The 15,388-nt window shown below is 35.4% G+C and overlaps 1 protein-coding gene across 1 annotated transcript in view; it reads right to left on the bottom strand.

Annotated features, from left to right (window-relative positions):
- Positions 1–305: 305 nt before the first annotated feature.
- LOC103506855 overlaps positions 306–15,388 on the bottom strand; it is a 28,727-nt gene continuing 13,644 nt past the window's right edge. Inside the window, exon 2 of the mRNA XM_008471271.2 lies at positions 306–1,451. Within this exon, the coding sequence (XP_008469493.2) occupies positions 306–1,451 (1,146 nt within the window). The remainder of the gene's footprint in view (positions 1,452–15,388) is intronic.

The following is a 15,388-nucleotide window of genomic DNA, read 5'->3' on the forward strand; positions in this document are numbered from 1 at the left end:
TTAGTGTTTACAATATGCAATTGGGTGTTGGCAGGACTTTGTAACGCCAATCACCTGTTTTGTAACTCCACTTTAAATGTTATAATTATGAGGACCCACAGTGGAGGATTTTGCAGTGGCACAGCAACAGTTAGGTACCTTGTTTAATTCATTCTTTTTCTACGAATATTTTATCAATTTGTACTAAGAATCTCTGCGTAGCTATTGAAATATTCTAGAAAAACATTATAGTATGAGTTAAGAAAAACAAATAATACATAGCTTGTGCTTTTGAGAATTGAATAGAATTATATTTCTAAAAGCTTTCATTTTCCTTGAACCCCCAGGGCATAAGTGTAAGGTCCATTGCCATAAGTTGAGTGAGTATCATCCGTATTGTAATTATTTGCAGAATAAAGTCCTCCTCCACCTTGAGAATACTGGTAGTCACTCTTGAGCGGTACCATGACTGTTTTCACTGGATAAGGGACATGTAGTGTCTTCACTACAGGATACGGGACATGCTTGGTCACTGGGTAGGGGACGGGTTGAGGATAAGGGTACAACACGGGTCTATCCACTTTGACAGGGTATGGTTTATCCACATGGACTGGGACAGGTTGCGGTACATGTACTGCATAAGGTTTGGGCACAGGAACAGCATAGGGTTGAGGCACAGGATATGGGACATCTTTAGTGACAGTGACAGGATATGGTTGGGGAACATGCACGGGAACTTCCTTGGTAATATGGACAGGCACCTCTTTGGTAATAATGACTGGCTTGTGAGATTCGTAAGATTTAGAGTAAGGATATTGAGAACCTCCTCCAGAGTAAGAGTTAAGACTGGAGGATGGATAGTGACTGTCAGAGAAGTAGCTGCTGGGGTATGGCTGAGCCTGATGGTAGCCTGATGAGGAATAAGATAGAGTAGGAGAAGATAATACTCCATTAGCATAGCCCAGCCCTGGTCCTGAGGTAATCACAGTAGAGGGGGTAAGACCCACAGGTGCCATGCCCATAGCATTGATAGAGTTTAATCCTGAGGCAATACCAAGTCCTGATCCTACGCCCAATACAGGACCATAGCCAGATGTTTGATAACCTAACCCACTGGAGTATCGGGTTCCTAGACCAGAACCTGTGGGAAGCAACAACCCACTGGAATAACCACTGCCCAGACTATACCCGTTGTTGTAACCAGCACTCAAGGATCCAAAACCACTACCAGCCGTTCCTCTCTTGCCAAGGTGATTGCGATTCCTGTCATTGGTTGCATTTCTTTCATCATGTCTTATTGGATCAGAGGAATGTGGAGATCTTGGGTTGTGATCATTTGGAACATTGGATTGAGCAGTTCCATGTGTGCTGAGATTCTTATCAACAGAAGCATGTTCCTTTGCTGTCCTCTCAGATTCACCTTTCACCATCGAAGATACGAAAATAAACAATAAACATGACCATGAAGATATCTGTAACAAGAACGAAACAGCAAGGATGTCAATACGACTTCAAACTCGTTTATAGCTTTATTTACTTATAATAAAGATTTATATCACATTTATTCACCTATAAAATGTATCGATAAAGATGTAAAATTTTTGTCAGTCTGTTCAACTAGGTATTTGACATCTTAACAAAGTTAATAAACACTACGGTTGGTGTGCGAACGTCAAGAGGAAGACACCAACAGCTGTACTCGGATGCAATTCTTGGTTTTGCAAGAGAAGAGGTTTTAATTGATACTTTTAAACCGATTTAAAAGTACAAAATATATCATAACTATGTCTGTACTTCTCCCGAAAATTACGACAAATTCCGGGAACATTAATGAGTTTTGTTTGAGGATTTTCAACCACGAACTTTTGCTAGCCGAACATTTTTGCCGCCCTATTAGCGTATTAGATATATGAATTCTGACGGGCATAATTTCAACACAAAAGACAATAAGGATCAACACATTGAAGTAGAATGAACTGAACCCTAAAGAACAATGATAATCATCAGCATTATTTTGATTGGTAATTAAGTCGTTGATGTTATTAACAATGGGTAATAAACTTGAAAATTTTATTGACAGCTGACACTTGTTGACGGTCACCTTAATAAACTTTACAAGTATTTCATATTTTTATAGTTATGAGATAATCAGAGGGTAGTTTTATGATTCAAATTGTTCTGATAAACCTGATAATTAATTAAAATTTAATGCTAATGCATTAGTGGGTACTTCGAATACTCCATTATAAAATTACTCGTGATTTTGATTGTATCGAATAAATCATATCCAATGAATTAGACTTATTTTAAACTGCCGGCATTAAAAGGGGCTTAATCTTTCACATTTGTATTTCCTAACTGAAGCGTCGGCGGTTTATAAATACAAAGCCGTTGTAATTCAAGCAATAAATCCAACTTCACTTAGAGTAAATTTCTATCAAAAAGTAAACCGAGTATACAGAGCAAATGAAAATAACAAGCTTTTAAATACGGACAAACTCACATGTTTCATGCTAAAATAAATACACTCAAAATGTTTGAAGAAATACTCAAATGTACTTGTGATGAAATCGAACAAGATAGATTAAATGCTCTGATCGTTGAAGATTCACTTGTAGATATACTATGATTGATGATATTGATGCTATTACCGAAGAAGATTTTGTCAATAGGTTGCGTTCCGCTTCACTGAAAATTCAGGGTTGGTCTGACGGCAACAGCAAATAGCAGACAATGTGTTTTCACGTCATCTAGGACGAAGAAAGGAAACCCAGACAAGAACTCTCTATGTCCTATGATGATTTAGTTATTAGTTATTAGACTTATTAGTATTCAAAGTCCCTATGATTCTTTCAATTAAATTTATCTGCCTCACACTTCTTACAGTCAACTTTTTTCCCAATGTACAAGTATGTGTCCTCAGATTTCAATTTCTTCTAAACGTGCGACCTTTATATTTTATGCACATATGGTCGTGGTCGTCCAGCTGTCCAATCCTTCAGCTTCCAGTAAACTTACGAGTGTCTGAAACTTCAAGTATTTAAAATTCATTATATCACAACTAAAATACATCACTGTAAAAATACACATACTATAAATCTATATCTCTAGGATCTACGTCTGCCTAGTCAAGATAATAAGTTGCTATTTTTGTTATCTCTACACATCTTGATGAGTAATTGGATACTTACTTTGACACGTTCAGATTCCAGTCTTAAGAGTAAATTAATTGAGCAAACATTGAATAGTAGATTTATTTCTCTCTGCTGAAACTTATACTTTTAAACCAATGCGTATTCTGAGAGCTAACTACATTAAATTTGGATCTCTTCTGATAAAATGTATTTTTGTTGCTGTTGGGCAGGAATGAAGGAGCATTTAGAGTTTTTGATAGCCTTGCAAGAGGTGCCTAAGTCAAAGTTCATCGTAAATTTCTACACCAACTCAAAAGTCTTACCTATTCGGTTTATTATCGACCAAAGGTTTTAGCTAAATCCCCTTTTTTTGTCCCCTCCTACGACCAACGCGATGGAAAAAAAGTCGGTTAGAAATATTCAGTGAAGAACTTCGCCTACTTTTTATTTTACATTTTTTTTTTCTCCTATGCATTATAAATCATAATAGAGTCTATTATTAGGTTAGAAAAGAGTCTATCATTATAAAAACGATCTACACACCCCCGAGACCTCCAGCCCCAGAAATTTATGTCAAATGCAAAATTCCGGGGGGGCTACCTCCAGAACATTGACACATTTTTTCTTGATTTTACCCGTTACTTTGGTGTCTTGCGTCGCGTCGGGTCGCTCAGAACTGCTCTGGGCAACTCACGTTTCAAGTTACGTAAAAGATAATAAAAACTCATGCACTGGAAGAAGTCTAGATCAATGTTTACAGCTTCTTCGGCTTCTAGTTGGAGTTCATAGATTGTACAACACTCATGAATGGCGAGAACGCAAGTCTCATTAATGGGCTTTATGGTCTCATTACAATGGGGGTCATTATCTTCTGGACGCACTGGAAAGCTGTCTTGAATAACACGAGCTTTTTGGTAGGGTAGGGCTAGATTTATTGATACTCGCAGTTTTATTATTACTCGTATATGTTTCATACTTCTTACAGTCTTACTTTCAACCATAATCTGTCTTCTTACTTGCCTAGCCTTCTTATAAGTTCTACATATGTAATATCCTATAAAAGCAAGTTAAGTGTTTGTACAGAAGTCAAAATTAAGGGGTCTCTTGTCTTACTTTTGTATTTTTATTGTGAACGTAGATACATAATCTCAAAGCTAGTTTTTGCTTGGCTAGTTTTTATTAGACCTTAGTGTTGGGCATTTAAATAGTTAGAACAATTCCACACGGATTGCTCAGTAAATAACAACTGTAGGTAGATGTAGTTACTCAAATTTCTCAATGTTTCTTCACATTGGTTGTGTTATTTGTTCAGAGTTTGGGGGATAATTATTTCTTTATCAACATCACGAATTCTAAGCTCGACTCTATCGGTGCCACATCAATTTCGGGGAAGGTGGGGGTAAAATAACAAACACAAAAATCTATCTGAATGCCATAAAACAATTTATGGCGATTTGGTCTAGCTCAAATGTAGACCAATGACTAGCATGGTCGGCATGTCTAACACGATTTTATCTTTCATATGGAACGCGAATGTTAGAATAATATGGAGGTACTTATTTCAGTCTAGCTGGAGGACACTTACACATAATGAGCCGATTTTTTCGAGCCACGGACAACAACAATATGAGGAGCTGAATATCTGATAATTATTACTATGAATACTTTCAGAATAGACAACAAACGACAGAAGTTTAAGAAGGAGTGCTAACGAACTCCTGATTTCGTCCGAAACATTGAAAGTCTGAAACATTGAAAGGTTCTCTCCAGAAGAAAAAGTACATTGATCTTACATACCTCTTGACGAATAAGCAGAAAAAGAAGGAGAAAAAAATCGTTGAACTTTCTGCCAGACACAGACACCAGATACTTTATGTCAGACAAAAAATGACATGTAGGTATAACTTAACTATTCTAGATACCTATTTCAGTCTATTGTAAAGTATACCTCCCAGATATCAAAGTCTGTATGGATTTGCCAAAGTTGAAGTGTTTGTCTCTTGCGTCGAAAGTTCACTGCAACGGACGAAATTCTTCATGTTTCTTTTCTACCCATTACGTAAGGCATCCTTAATGTTAATCTGAGACTGAATTTCAACAAAGATATATGTGAAGTGTAAAATCAACCTTGTTCTTGACTTACAATTGACAAGGTTTTCACCGTTACTAATTTTGTTTCTTTTACATCAATCACAGTCGCGAAGGGTAGCTTGTTCGACCAAGTGGTCTTGTGTTCGGATTTCAGACGAACCTCAGAACCTATTTTATCAATTGGTTGGTTAATCTTTTTTATTTTTGTGTTCTGATGATGTATCCAATTATATACCTCCACGGCAGTTACGGCATTTCTCTAGAAAAAACGATGAAATTTTCATTATTATTTCCTTTTGAAGGATACTTAGGCATTGTCATTTTTTCTTGATCCTCAAATCATTTCAGATCCTCCTGGAAACCCCTTTCTTTACACCACTGCTCAATTAGATATATTGTAACTCCGATAAGTACAAACCTATGATTTTACCTATGCACGTCGGGCTAGTAAGTACTCGTATGTTGAAAAAAAAAATACAAATAATTGTTGGGTAGACAACCTGTTGGTAATTTGTAAATTTTTCAATCCGACCACTTTGTGTCAAAAAACTCACGTTCAAGAATGTGCTACAGTCAAGGACGCAACTACCTGGCAGGTGACGGGTAACTACCATCTCCTAGACTAGAAATTAGACCATTAATAGAGCCAAACATGAGATTAGTTATTTGGAGATCGATCTTAAAAAAAAAATAATAATAATAATAAAAAATAAATAGCTAACACGAGTAAGTAATTAGAGACAAAGATGTCAAGACATGACTGTGGACTTTGCAAGGCTGAATTTTTCGGCTAAGGAATGTTGATGTGATTTGTATTTGTTAAATTTCTATAGCTAGGTTCACACCTTTAATTGGCCTGTTATGATTTACTATATGATTTTCTAGTGCCAAAACTTGAGCAGTTCAGAGGTTGCAGAAAAGTGGGACCTTTCTGACTTTTTTTTTGTATTGTTCAGAGCCAACCCCGGATATTTTTTTTGCTCCCAAATTTAGTAGTAGGTAATATAAAAACTAAAAATATTGGTATCTATATAATTCATAGGTATGCTTCGAAAGTATTTTCTTCATACACAATTCTTCCCATTTTAATCAGACTGAAATCTTCATGCTCTGAGTTTGCATGTTTACCTAACATTAAATTAGGTAGGTTAGGTACTTGAATCAGTAAGATGTGCCCTTAAACTTGCCGGTTACACCATTAGCACAAGACCAGAACATAGCATTAACTCGGTGACGTAATATCTGACATGCTACCTATTTGTAGGTATATCGCGACTCCATCTGTTTACTTAACTTATCTATTACCTACTTATTTATTACATACCTATGTATTTATTACCTATTTATTTATTACATACCTATGTATTTATTACCTACTTATTTACTCATCTGCTAGGACTTCAGATCACATAGCTCGCGACGGTTGAGTAGTAGACATTGCCTGAGGCAATAATGTCGTCACTAATCGTCGGTAAGTTTGGAAAAGAAACCAAATTTTCAAGAAGAGCAAAGCGTAAAATATTGGTGGTGGATGTGCCAAATGTCCAAATTCGAGACGGAGCACTTGCAGTTTTTAGTGGAAGAAAAGGGAGAGATGTGAGACTCTTTATTGTTTTAGAATTTAGTGGATGTGTCAAAAATACCAACCAAATTTTCTAGTGACAGAAGAAGAGAGAGTTTTATAATTTTTAGTGGATGTGCCAAAACTCCGAAAGTAACAATTTTTTTTCTATTACAGATTTACAGAGTTGAAAAGGGGAACAACAGGAACTTGGGGATATATTTTTCAATATGTTTACTAAAATATTGGTCTTATTTTGAAACCCTCTGTATACCTACCTTGGTACTTAATTAATTGCCCATAAATCATATTAAGTATGTTGGTACTTAATAGTTCCTACCCTGTATACACTGTTAATATTTGTAAAATACAGCAAGTACGTACAAGACTACAAAATTTCTTCATTTCATTGTTTGCTTCTTTTCCTTTCGATGTTTACTTTGTTACCATTGGATGGAGCAAGGATAACTTATTTTTTACGGTGTTCATCCGATACGGATATTAGCCAATATTCAGATTCACTTTAATTACAAAGTTAAGGTTATGAAAATTACAACACAGAAATAAGTTACCAACATACATGAATAGGATAACTTTGAATACAGAGTGGTAAGAGTAATTAAACCTCATTAGGTACTTATACAATGTGCTATTAATTAGTGTATTAAGGACTTCGCTAGAACGATAGAACTGTATTCCTACATACTTATCAGAGTTATACAGAGAATAGAATCTATAATAGAATCAGAGAATATTCTCTGTATAATTTTATTTAAACCAACAACGTGCTGTATATTAAACTGTTGATGAAATGAGACCCAGTATCCTACTCTAAAAATCTAAATTACACACGGGAGGTCCTACCAACCATTATTAATATTTAACTATTAATAATATTCGTAAACAGAAGGTATTTACGGCGGACAGAGCTCCCCTCTGAAAATCTCTGGGGATGCCTAAGGAACTCCTTCATGATGTCCAAAAAATATCTTCTGCCTATTTACAAATTCTGAAAGTAGGTATAATAAATTATTTCTATCAAGAGAAAGTTTAGTAGGTAGGTAGGTGAAAAGGTTAGGTGAATCCCTTCAATACCAAGGAAAGTAGGTAGGTCCTTACCATAGGTACCTAATAATGCTTTTCTATGGTCACACAATGTTTTTCTTCTGTAATATTACGTCATAACTTACGCGAAATGTAAAGTTCTTTCTGGAAGAGTTCTCTTTCTGGTTGTACATATATTGTATAATTACATTAATTACCTAATAAATAGGTAGGTACCTATATTGTCCCAAATAGTGTCACTATAGGTAAGTAGAATCACTGATTCCCAGGCTATAAATAGGTACCTACGTTGGCACGTTGTTTCATGATATTTTAATTAGGTAATACCTTTTCTGAGTTATTAATTAAAATAATAATGAATAAATAAAATCTATTAGGATAGGGTGAAAACCGATTATTTCAGCAGTCTAAACCGCTAATGTGTAGGTACCTACCTAAGGTGTCTTTTCCCTTTCGGAAACCGAGGCGCCCTCTTCTCTTATGAGGCTCATTTCCCCTCTTTTAAAGGAAATTACGGGAGTTCAACCACTAGGTATCGTGGTAGCGCCTGCGTACTAGTGCATGGACCAGTGCAATGGTCAATTTTCCTTGGACTTGGAGTACTTGGACCTCCACTTATGAATCATCCTGTATGTGCTAAAGTTGAATATATTTATGTTTAAATTTTTTCTATTCACTTGAATGGGTACTTACACCATCTCCTTACATTTCAAAAAAATATATATATATATAAATATACAGTGTGTCTGAAAAGAATCTAATAAGCTAATGACGTCTCTTGCGTCGAAAGTTCACTACAACGGACGAAATTCTTCATGTTTCTTTTCTACCCATTACGTAAGGCATCCTTAATGTTAATCTGAGACTGAATTTCAACAAAGATATATGTGAAGTGTAAAATCAACCTTGTTCTTGACTTACAATTGACAAGGTTTTCACCGTTACTAATTTTGTTTCTTTTACATCAATCACAGTCGCGAAGGGTAGCTTGTTCGACCAAGTGGTCTTGTGTTCGGATTTCAGACGAACCTCAGAACCTATTTTATCAATTGGTTGGTTAATCTTTTTTATTTTTGTGTTCTGATGATGTATCCAATTATATACCTCCACGGCAGTTACGGCATTTCTCTAGAAAAAACGATGAAATTTTCATTATTATTTCCTTTTGAAGGATACTTAGGCATTGTCATTTTTTCTTGATCCTCAAATCATTTCAGATCCTCCTGGAAACCCCTTTCTTTACACCACTGCTCAATTAGATATATTGTAACTCCGATAAGTACAAACCTATGATTTTACCTATGCACGTCGGGCTAGTAAGTACTCGTATGTTGAAAAAAAAAATACAAATAATTGTTGGGTAGACAACCTGTTGGTAATTTGTAAATTTTTCAATCCGACCACTTTGTGTCAAAAAACTCACGTTCAAGAATGTGCTACAGTCAAGGACGCAACTACCTGGCAGGTGACGGGTAACTACCATCTCCTAGACTAGAAATTAGACCATTAATAGAGCCAAACATGAGATTAGTTATTTGGAGATCGATCTTAAAAAAAAAATAATAATAATAATAAAAAATAAATAGCTAACACGAGTAAGTAATTAATACCTACCTCTGAATGTGTTGTAAAAAAAGCCTTTGCTGATTAATGAGTAAAATAAACAATTCAACAATTTTATTATTATTTCTTTTTCAATTTTTACCAGAAGCTCCATTTTAGCCAGTAGGTACTTATTATTATATTTAAATACCTAAATTACGCTAATCTTCGTGGTTCGAACCCGTGACCTCTGGACTTGGAGTCAACCGTTCGACCTCAGGACCATGTTGTCACAGAAATATTAAGACCTGAGTGTAAAGACTGAGGAGCTAGGTAGAACCTGACTATAGCGAAATGAAAGTTCAGGAAATGCAATACACATAGCATATGCTTTTGGTCTACTTAGATTCTGCCTGCCCGGTCCTAATGGAGCCGAATGGTTCGAACCCGTGACCTCTGGACTTGGAGTCAATGACGTCCAACCGTTCGACCTCAGGACCATGTTGTCACAGAAATATTAGGACCTGAGTGTAAAGACTGAGGAGCTAGGTAGAACCTGACTACAGCGAAATGAAAGTTCAGGAAATGCAATACACATAGCATATGCTTTTGGTCTACTTAGATTCTGCCTGCCCGGTCCTAATGGAGCCGAGTGCTACCATATTCTTAGTAGAAGTAGGTACCAGGCTCGCGATCCTAACTGATGTGGGTCTCTACAAGATTGCACTTCACATTTCGCAATATTTTGACGTCACAGCAACTATTACAATGGTTATTCAATGTTTTTAAAGGGTTTTTCTTCTGTAATACGTATTACGTCGCACCGACCCCGTCTGTACACGGGAAAAGGCGAAGAAAAAGAAGAAGCGAAGACGCACTGGTATGCCTGCTTAAAGTTTCGAAAGTAGGTATATTTCAAATTGCGCCTGAAAAGTAAGCAGATACTTCACGTTCACTCAGAGCATGTTGCATACATATAAAAGATAAATTGAAGGCGTAAGTTATGTATTAGAATCTTGTACAAACTACCCACCTGTTCTTCATGGGTAAGATACCTACATCTCGGTACATGACTTCGAATAGGTAGGGGGTACCTATTCTACTAATTCTAATACCTAATTTGTAAATTGTACCTATGTAGGTCTTATTAAATTCCACTTTTTAACTGGTACGTTTTTCATCTAATAAAACTATGCACGATCTCTGTGCCCAATATGTTTCGGAGTTCTGGGTTCGAATCCTGGTTGGGGTAAAAATTCTTTCCTGGATATTTATCAGTCATCTCTTATGTAGAAGAAGTGTCCTGATAAAATACGAAACTAAGACCAATGAGGTAGGTATTTTACCTAAGTTCATAGTACCTACCGTCCTACCATAGGTATTGAAAAAAAAATCAGTTTCCTACGTTTGTGCAGGATTTTGAAATTTAATTATTTTTCTCCTCTTCCATTATGGGCCAATTTTTGTTAACACCTCGTAATTTTACTGCACTCACACCCAGCACATACAACCTACCGAGCTTTTAACAAATTCACAAACCATACATACCTATTATATCTATCCATTTGTTAAAAAAATACTAAGTAATAAAAAAAAAAAAAACAATAAATAAATAAAATACATATTCAAATCTAATGGTCATTTACCCACGCCAAATCTCCAACAACGTGCTGTATAATGGTTTAGGTATCTCCACCATAAGCATTTTTCTGGCTAGATGTAATATCGGAGTAATTTTACTCTTAATGAAAGTGAGAAGACCTGTTATATTGAACTTGGTATAGGGACAGTGGACTCGAGTACCATAGGAACCTCTTCGGTGGAACTCGGTCTTGTTTTGACCGAGTTCCTATTGCTGAAGAAAAAAAAAAGTCTTCCTGGAGGACTTAAAACAGGTCCTCCCTGATCGCATTAGAAATATTAGAATAACTAAGGCGGATAAAATTAAATTAGTGGAAATACCAACTCTTTTTATTATAAAATCTAATTTTCATTTTAAAAATATTGTACCTACCAAAATACATAAAATCTTGTTTGGCTGGGTCTGTTTAGGGGATTTTAAACAGGGAGGATACCAACCTGAAATTTCCATTGCTAAAGAAATAGAAAAGGTTGACTGCGAAGGGTATCTACTCATAAAAATTTGTAGCCAAAACTAAATGTCAGTCCAAACTTCCAAAGCAATCACCCTATCTAGGGATGATTGAGAGGCTGACGAAAAACGCCAACCCCGTCTGTACAAGGCAAAAAGCGTCAATCATTGATAAATAAATAAGTCAAAAAATAAATTGGTTAAATTACAATTTTTTCGTCTCTTTAAAAATTTGCGATGCGACGCGACGTGATGTAAAAAAATAACGTTTTTGTCAAAATTAACATTTTTCACACGAAGACCAAAAACGCGTTAGAAAGGGTGAAATTTATCGTACTAAATTATAAGATTCGAAATCATTAAAAATTAGGGTAAAATAAACGTGTATTTTACTTTCGGGAAACTTTTACGAAACCGATTAGTCATTTTGGATTTCCTATGGTTTAATAAAGGCGCTATTTCAGTTTACAAAACATAACCGGTTCCGTTTCCGAAAGTCCGAAAAGAAAATTAACTCAATTTTTTGTCTAAATAAATCTGATTTTGAACTCGCTAGTTTCTAGAATTTACCATAACAATGGCACCTGTTTCTGGTTAGGACTGAAGAGACAGTTGGCTGCATGATACAGTTATTTTACCGGGTCAATGACACTGTAAACTTAGGAATAGTCTTCAGTTCATTTTGAACCTCTATCCCTTCTAGAACCAGAGACCAGGGGCCTACACTCTGCAAATCTCTGCCCACTCTGCTAAATGGACTTTTCATTTTACTCTACACTTGCGTTGAATTGTCATTTTACTCTACACTTGCGTTGAATTGTCGGGAGTACTTACTATTTCAATAAGTTCAGCTCCCTTGAACAATAATAATTGGTTAAATTGGACCCATTTTGTAAGGGCTAAAGAAAATATGTCCGTTTTTTTTTTTCTTTTGCTGAGACGAAACTTGTTTATGTTTGCCTCCAAAATCATACAGTTAGTTAAACAAATTACCCATTATAAAACAAATAACGAGCAAGCTCTGATTTTTCTCAGAAAAACGAAAGGATAATGGGTTCGTATCTCAGCTGAAAAGAAGAAGTACCTATTTGCCCTTTTGGAGTAGTGGATGTGCCAATTTCACCATAAGATCAAGAGCTACAGTGGCTGTATATTATGTGAGATACAAACGAGTAATATTATGTAAAAAGAGTATGTGAGATACATTATTACATAAAGAATATTCTTTTACATGATTTACCTACTTACCTAGGTCCCTTTTTTATTTGTTTTGTACCTTTTGTCGTGAGTTATGATTGTTATGATCAGTTCCATGTGAGGTTTTGCAAGGATATTTTTAGGAAATAGGTAACATTAATATTTATTTGTTTGAATAACGGGACTTGACTTTTGTTCATAACAAATATTGACATGAAACAAATGAAATATAGGGCTCTCGTGAGACAAAAGTGTTGACATAATGGGACTACATAGTCCTCGAGCAGTCCAAATAACTGGAACTTCTTTATTGTAACTTCTCCGTGTGAGAGGTCAGTTCTACGAAATGCTAGTTTCCATAATTTCTATTTTATTTTTTAAGATAGAGCCAAGCTAATAGACTGAAAAGGAAAAGACGAAGGAGGAGGAGAAGAAGAAGAAGAAGAAGAAGAAGGAGCCGAATAATCTTTCCCGTTAATCTGTGAGACACAGGCAATGTCTGAAGACCTTTAGAGACTATATAGGTACCCATTTGAAATTTATTTATTTTTGATACATTTTGTTCAGTGTTTATCCTACAGGAAAGAGAGGAAGAAAAAAATCCTACGTAAAACAGGAAAAAAGGATGTGTACGTAATCAAATTCCATAGAAATCGAAAAAAAAGGAAATCCTTCAGAAAAATCCTACAGAAAAAAAGGATATACGTAATCAAGGTCCATACTCGAAACCCCAACAATGACCTCTAGAAGTTCATCACGTAACCTCGGGACATGGAAATAATAAGGAAAGAGATAAATTTACAGTAAACATCAATACATCAATTGTGTAAGAACTGAGAAGCAACAAGCGAGACCTTTTTGTAAAAAAAAGAACCTCGTAATTTTAAAGTAAACAAAAAAACCAGATCCAAAGAAGAAGAAGGAGCCGAATAATCTTTCCCGTTAATCTGTGATACACAGGCAATGTCTGAAGACCTTTAGAGACTAGGTACCTATTTGAAATTTATTTATTTTTGATACATTTTGTTCATTGTTTATCCTACAGGAAAGAGAGGAAGAAAAAAATCCTACGTAAAACAGGAAAAAAGGATGTGTACGTAATCAAATTCCATAGAAATCGAAAAAAAAGGAAATCCTTCAGAAAAATCCTACCGAAAAAAAAAGGATATACGTAATCAAGGTCCATACTCGAAACCCCAACAATGACCTCTAGAAGTTCATCACGTAACCTCGGCACATGGAAATAATAAGGAAAGAGATAAATTTACAGTAAACATCAATTGTGTAAGAACTGAGAAGCAACAAGCGAGACCTTTTTGTAAAAAAAAGAACCTCGTAATTTTAAAGTAAACAAAAAATACAATGCAGTTCTTTCCACTGCAGTGAAATAAAAAGTGATTCGAATGCAAGTGAACGAACCGGCCCAGGTGGTGAGAGACGCAGAGTTCAGGGCTCGAAACACCGACATAATTTTGACGTGACTGACGCAGCATTTTCCGTAAATTTTAAATAGATTTCCACAGATACATTATTTACAAATCACGGGAAATATCAACCGTTTCTTCTTATTTATTGTTTACTATTTAAAGGAGGAATCAGGCAGATAGAGACTGGATACTCCTTAAAAGTTGGTATCAACTAAGTATACCTGTTATTACGTAATATCTACCTACAGAATTTCAGACAGAATATTTTAAAAATAAAACTTACTGGAAAATTCCAGAAATTTCCTCCGAAATTGTCGGCTAAAGGGGATGTTATAACGAGGATCGGTCTTACAATGCAGTTCTTTCCAGTGCAGTGAAATAAAAAGTGATTCGAATGCAAGTGAACAAACCGGCCCAGGTGGTGAGAGACGCAGGGTTCAGGGTTCGAAACACCGACAGCATTTTGACATGACTGACGCAGTATTTTCCGTAAATTTTAAATAGATTTCCACAGATACATTATTTGCAAATCACGGGAAATATCAACCGTTTCTTCTTATTTATTTTTTACTATTTAAAGGAGGAATCAGGCAGATAGAGACTGGATACTCCTTAAAAGCTGGTATCAACTAAGTATACCTGTTATTACGTAATATCTACCTACAGACTTTCAGACAGAATATTTTAAAAATAAAACTTACTGGAAAATTCCAGAAATTTCCTCCGAAATTGTCGGCTAAAGGGGATGTTATAACGTGGAAAGTATTTTGAAAACTTTTCAATTTTCACTTCCTCGAATTAGTATGCACAAATAATCATGTTTATTTCCAAAACATCAAACAACGTTTATGAAATTAGAAAATGGCTCCTAGGTAGAATTTTAATTTTTCCTTCTGAAGATACAACGGGATTCGGACATTTGAATATTTTCAAAGTCTGATGAAAAAAGTCCGTAACTTTTAGCCCCGTTTTCATAGCCCGTACTTTTTGTGTACCTACCCTAATAAAATTTATCCATGTACCTATTTACTTATTTATACATATATTATTTATTGAATTTAATTTATTTATAAAATCATCTAAGACTTATTTATTCCCATCAAATCGCCCCTGGCCCTATTATTTTAGCCATTGTCTTGATTTTATAATGATATGATTATATGATTTATTTAAAAGCGAAAGAATGAAGCCTAACTGTATTCTGTATTTATACTCAGGTCTCTCTGGTTGGCATCTATACTTGCAATATTTCAAGATCTGCGAATGTCAAAGTACCAGTCAGCATCAGCCGTCGAAAGTT

Source organism: Diaphorina citri, unplaced genomic scaffold (assembly GCF_000475195.1).
Source record: "Diaphorina citri unplaced genomic scaffold, Diaci psyllid genome assembly version 1.1 scaffold267, whole genome shotgun sequence".
Lineage (NCBI taxonomy): Eukaryota > Metazoa > Arthropoda > Insecta > Hemiptera > Psyllidae > Diaphorina > Diaphorina citri.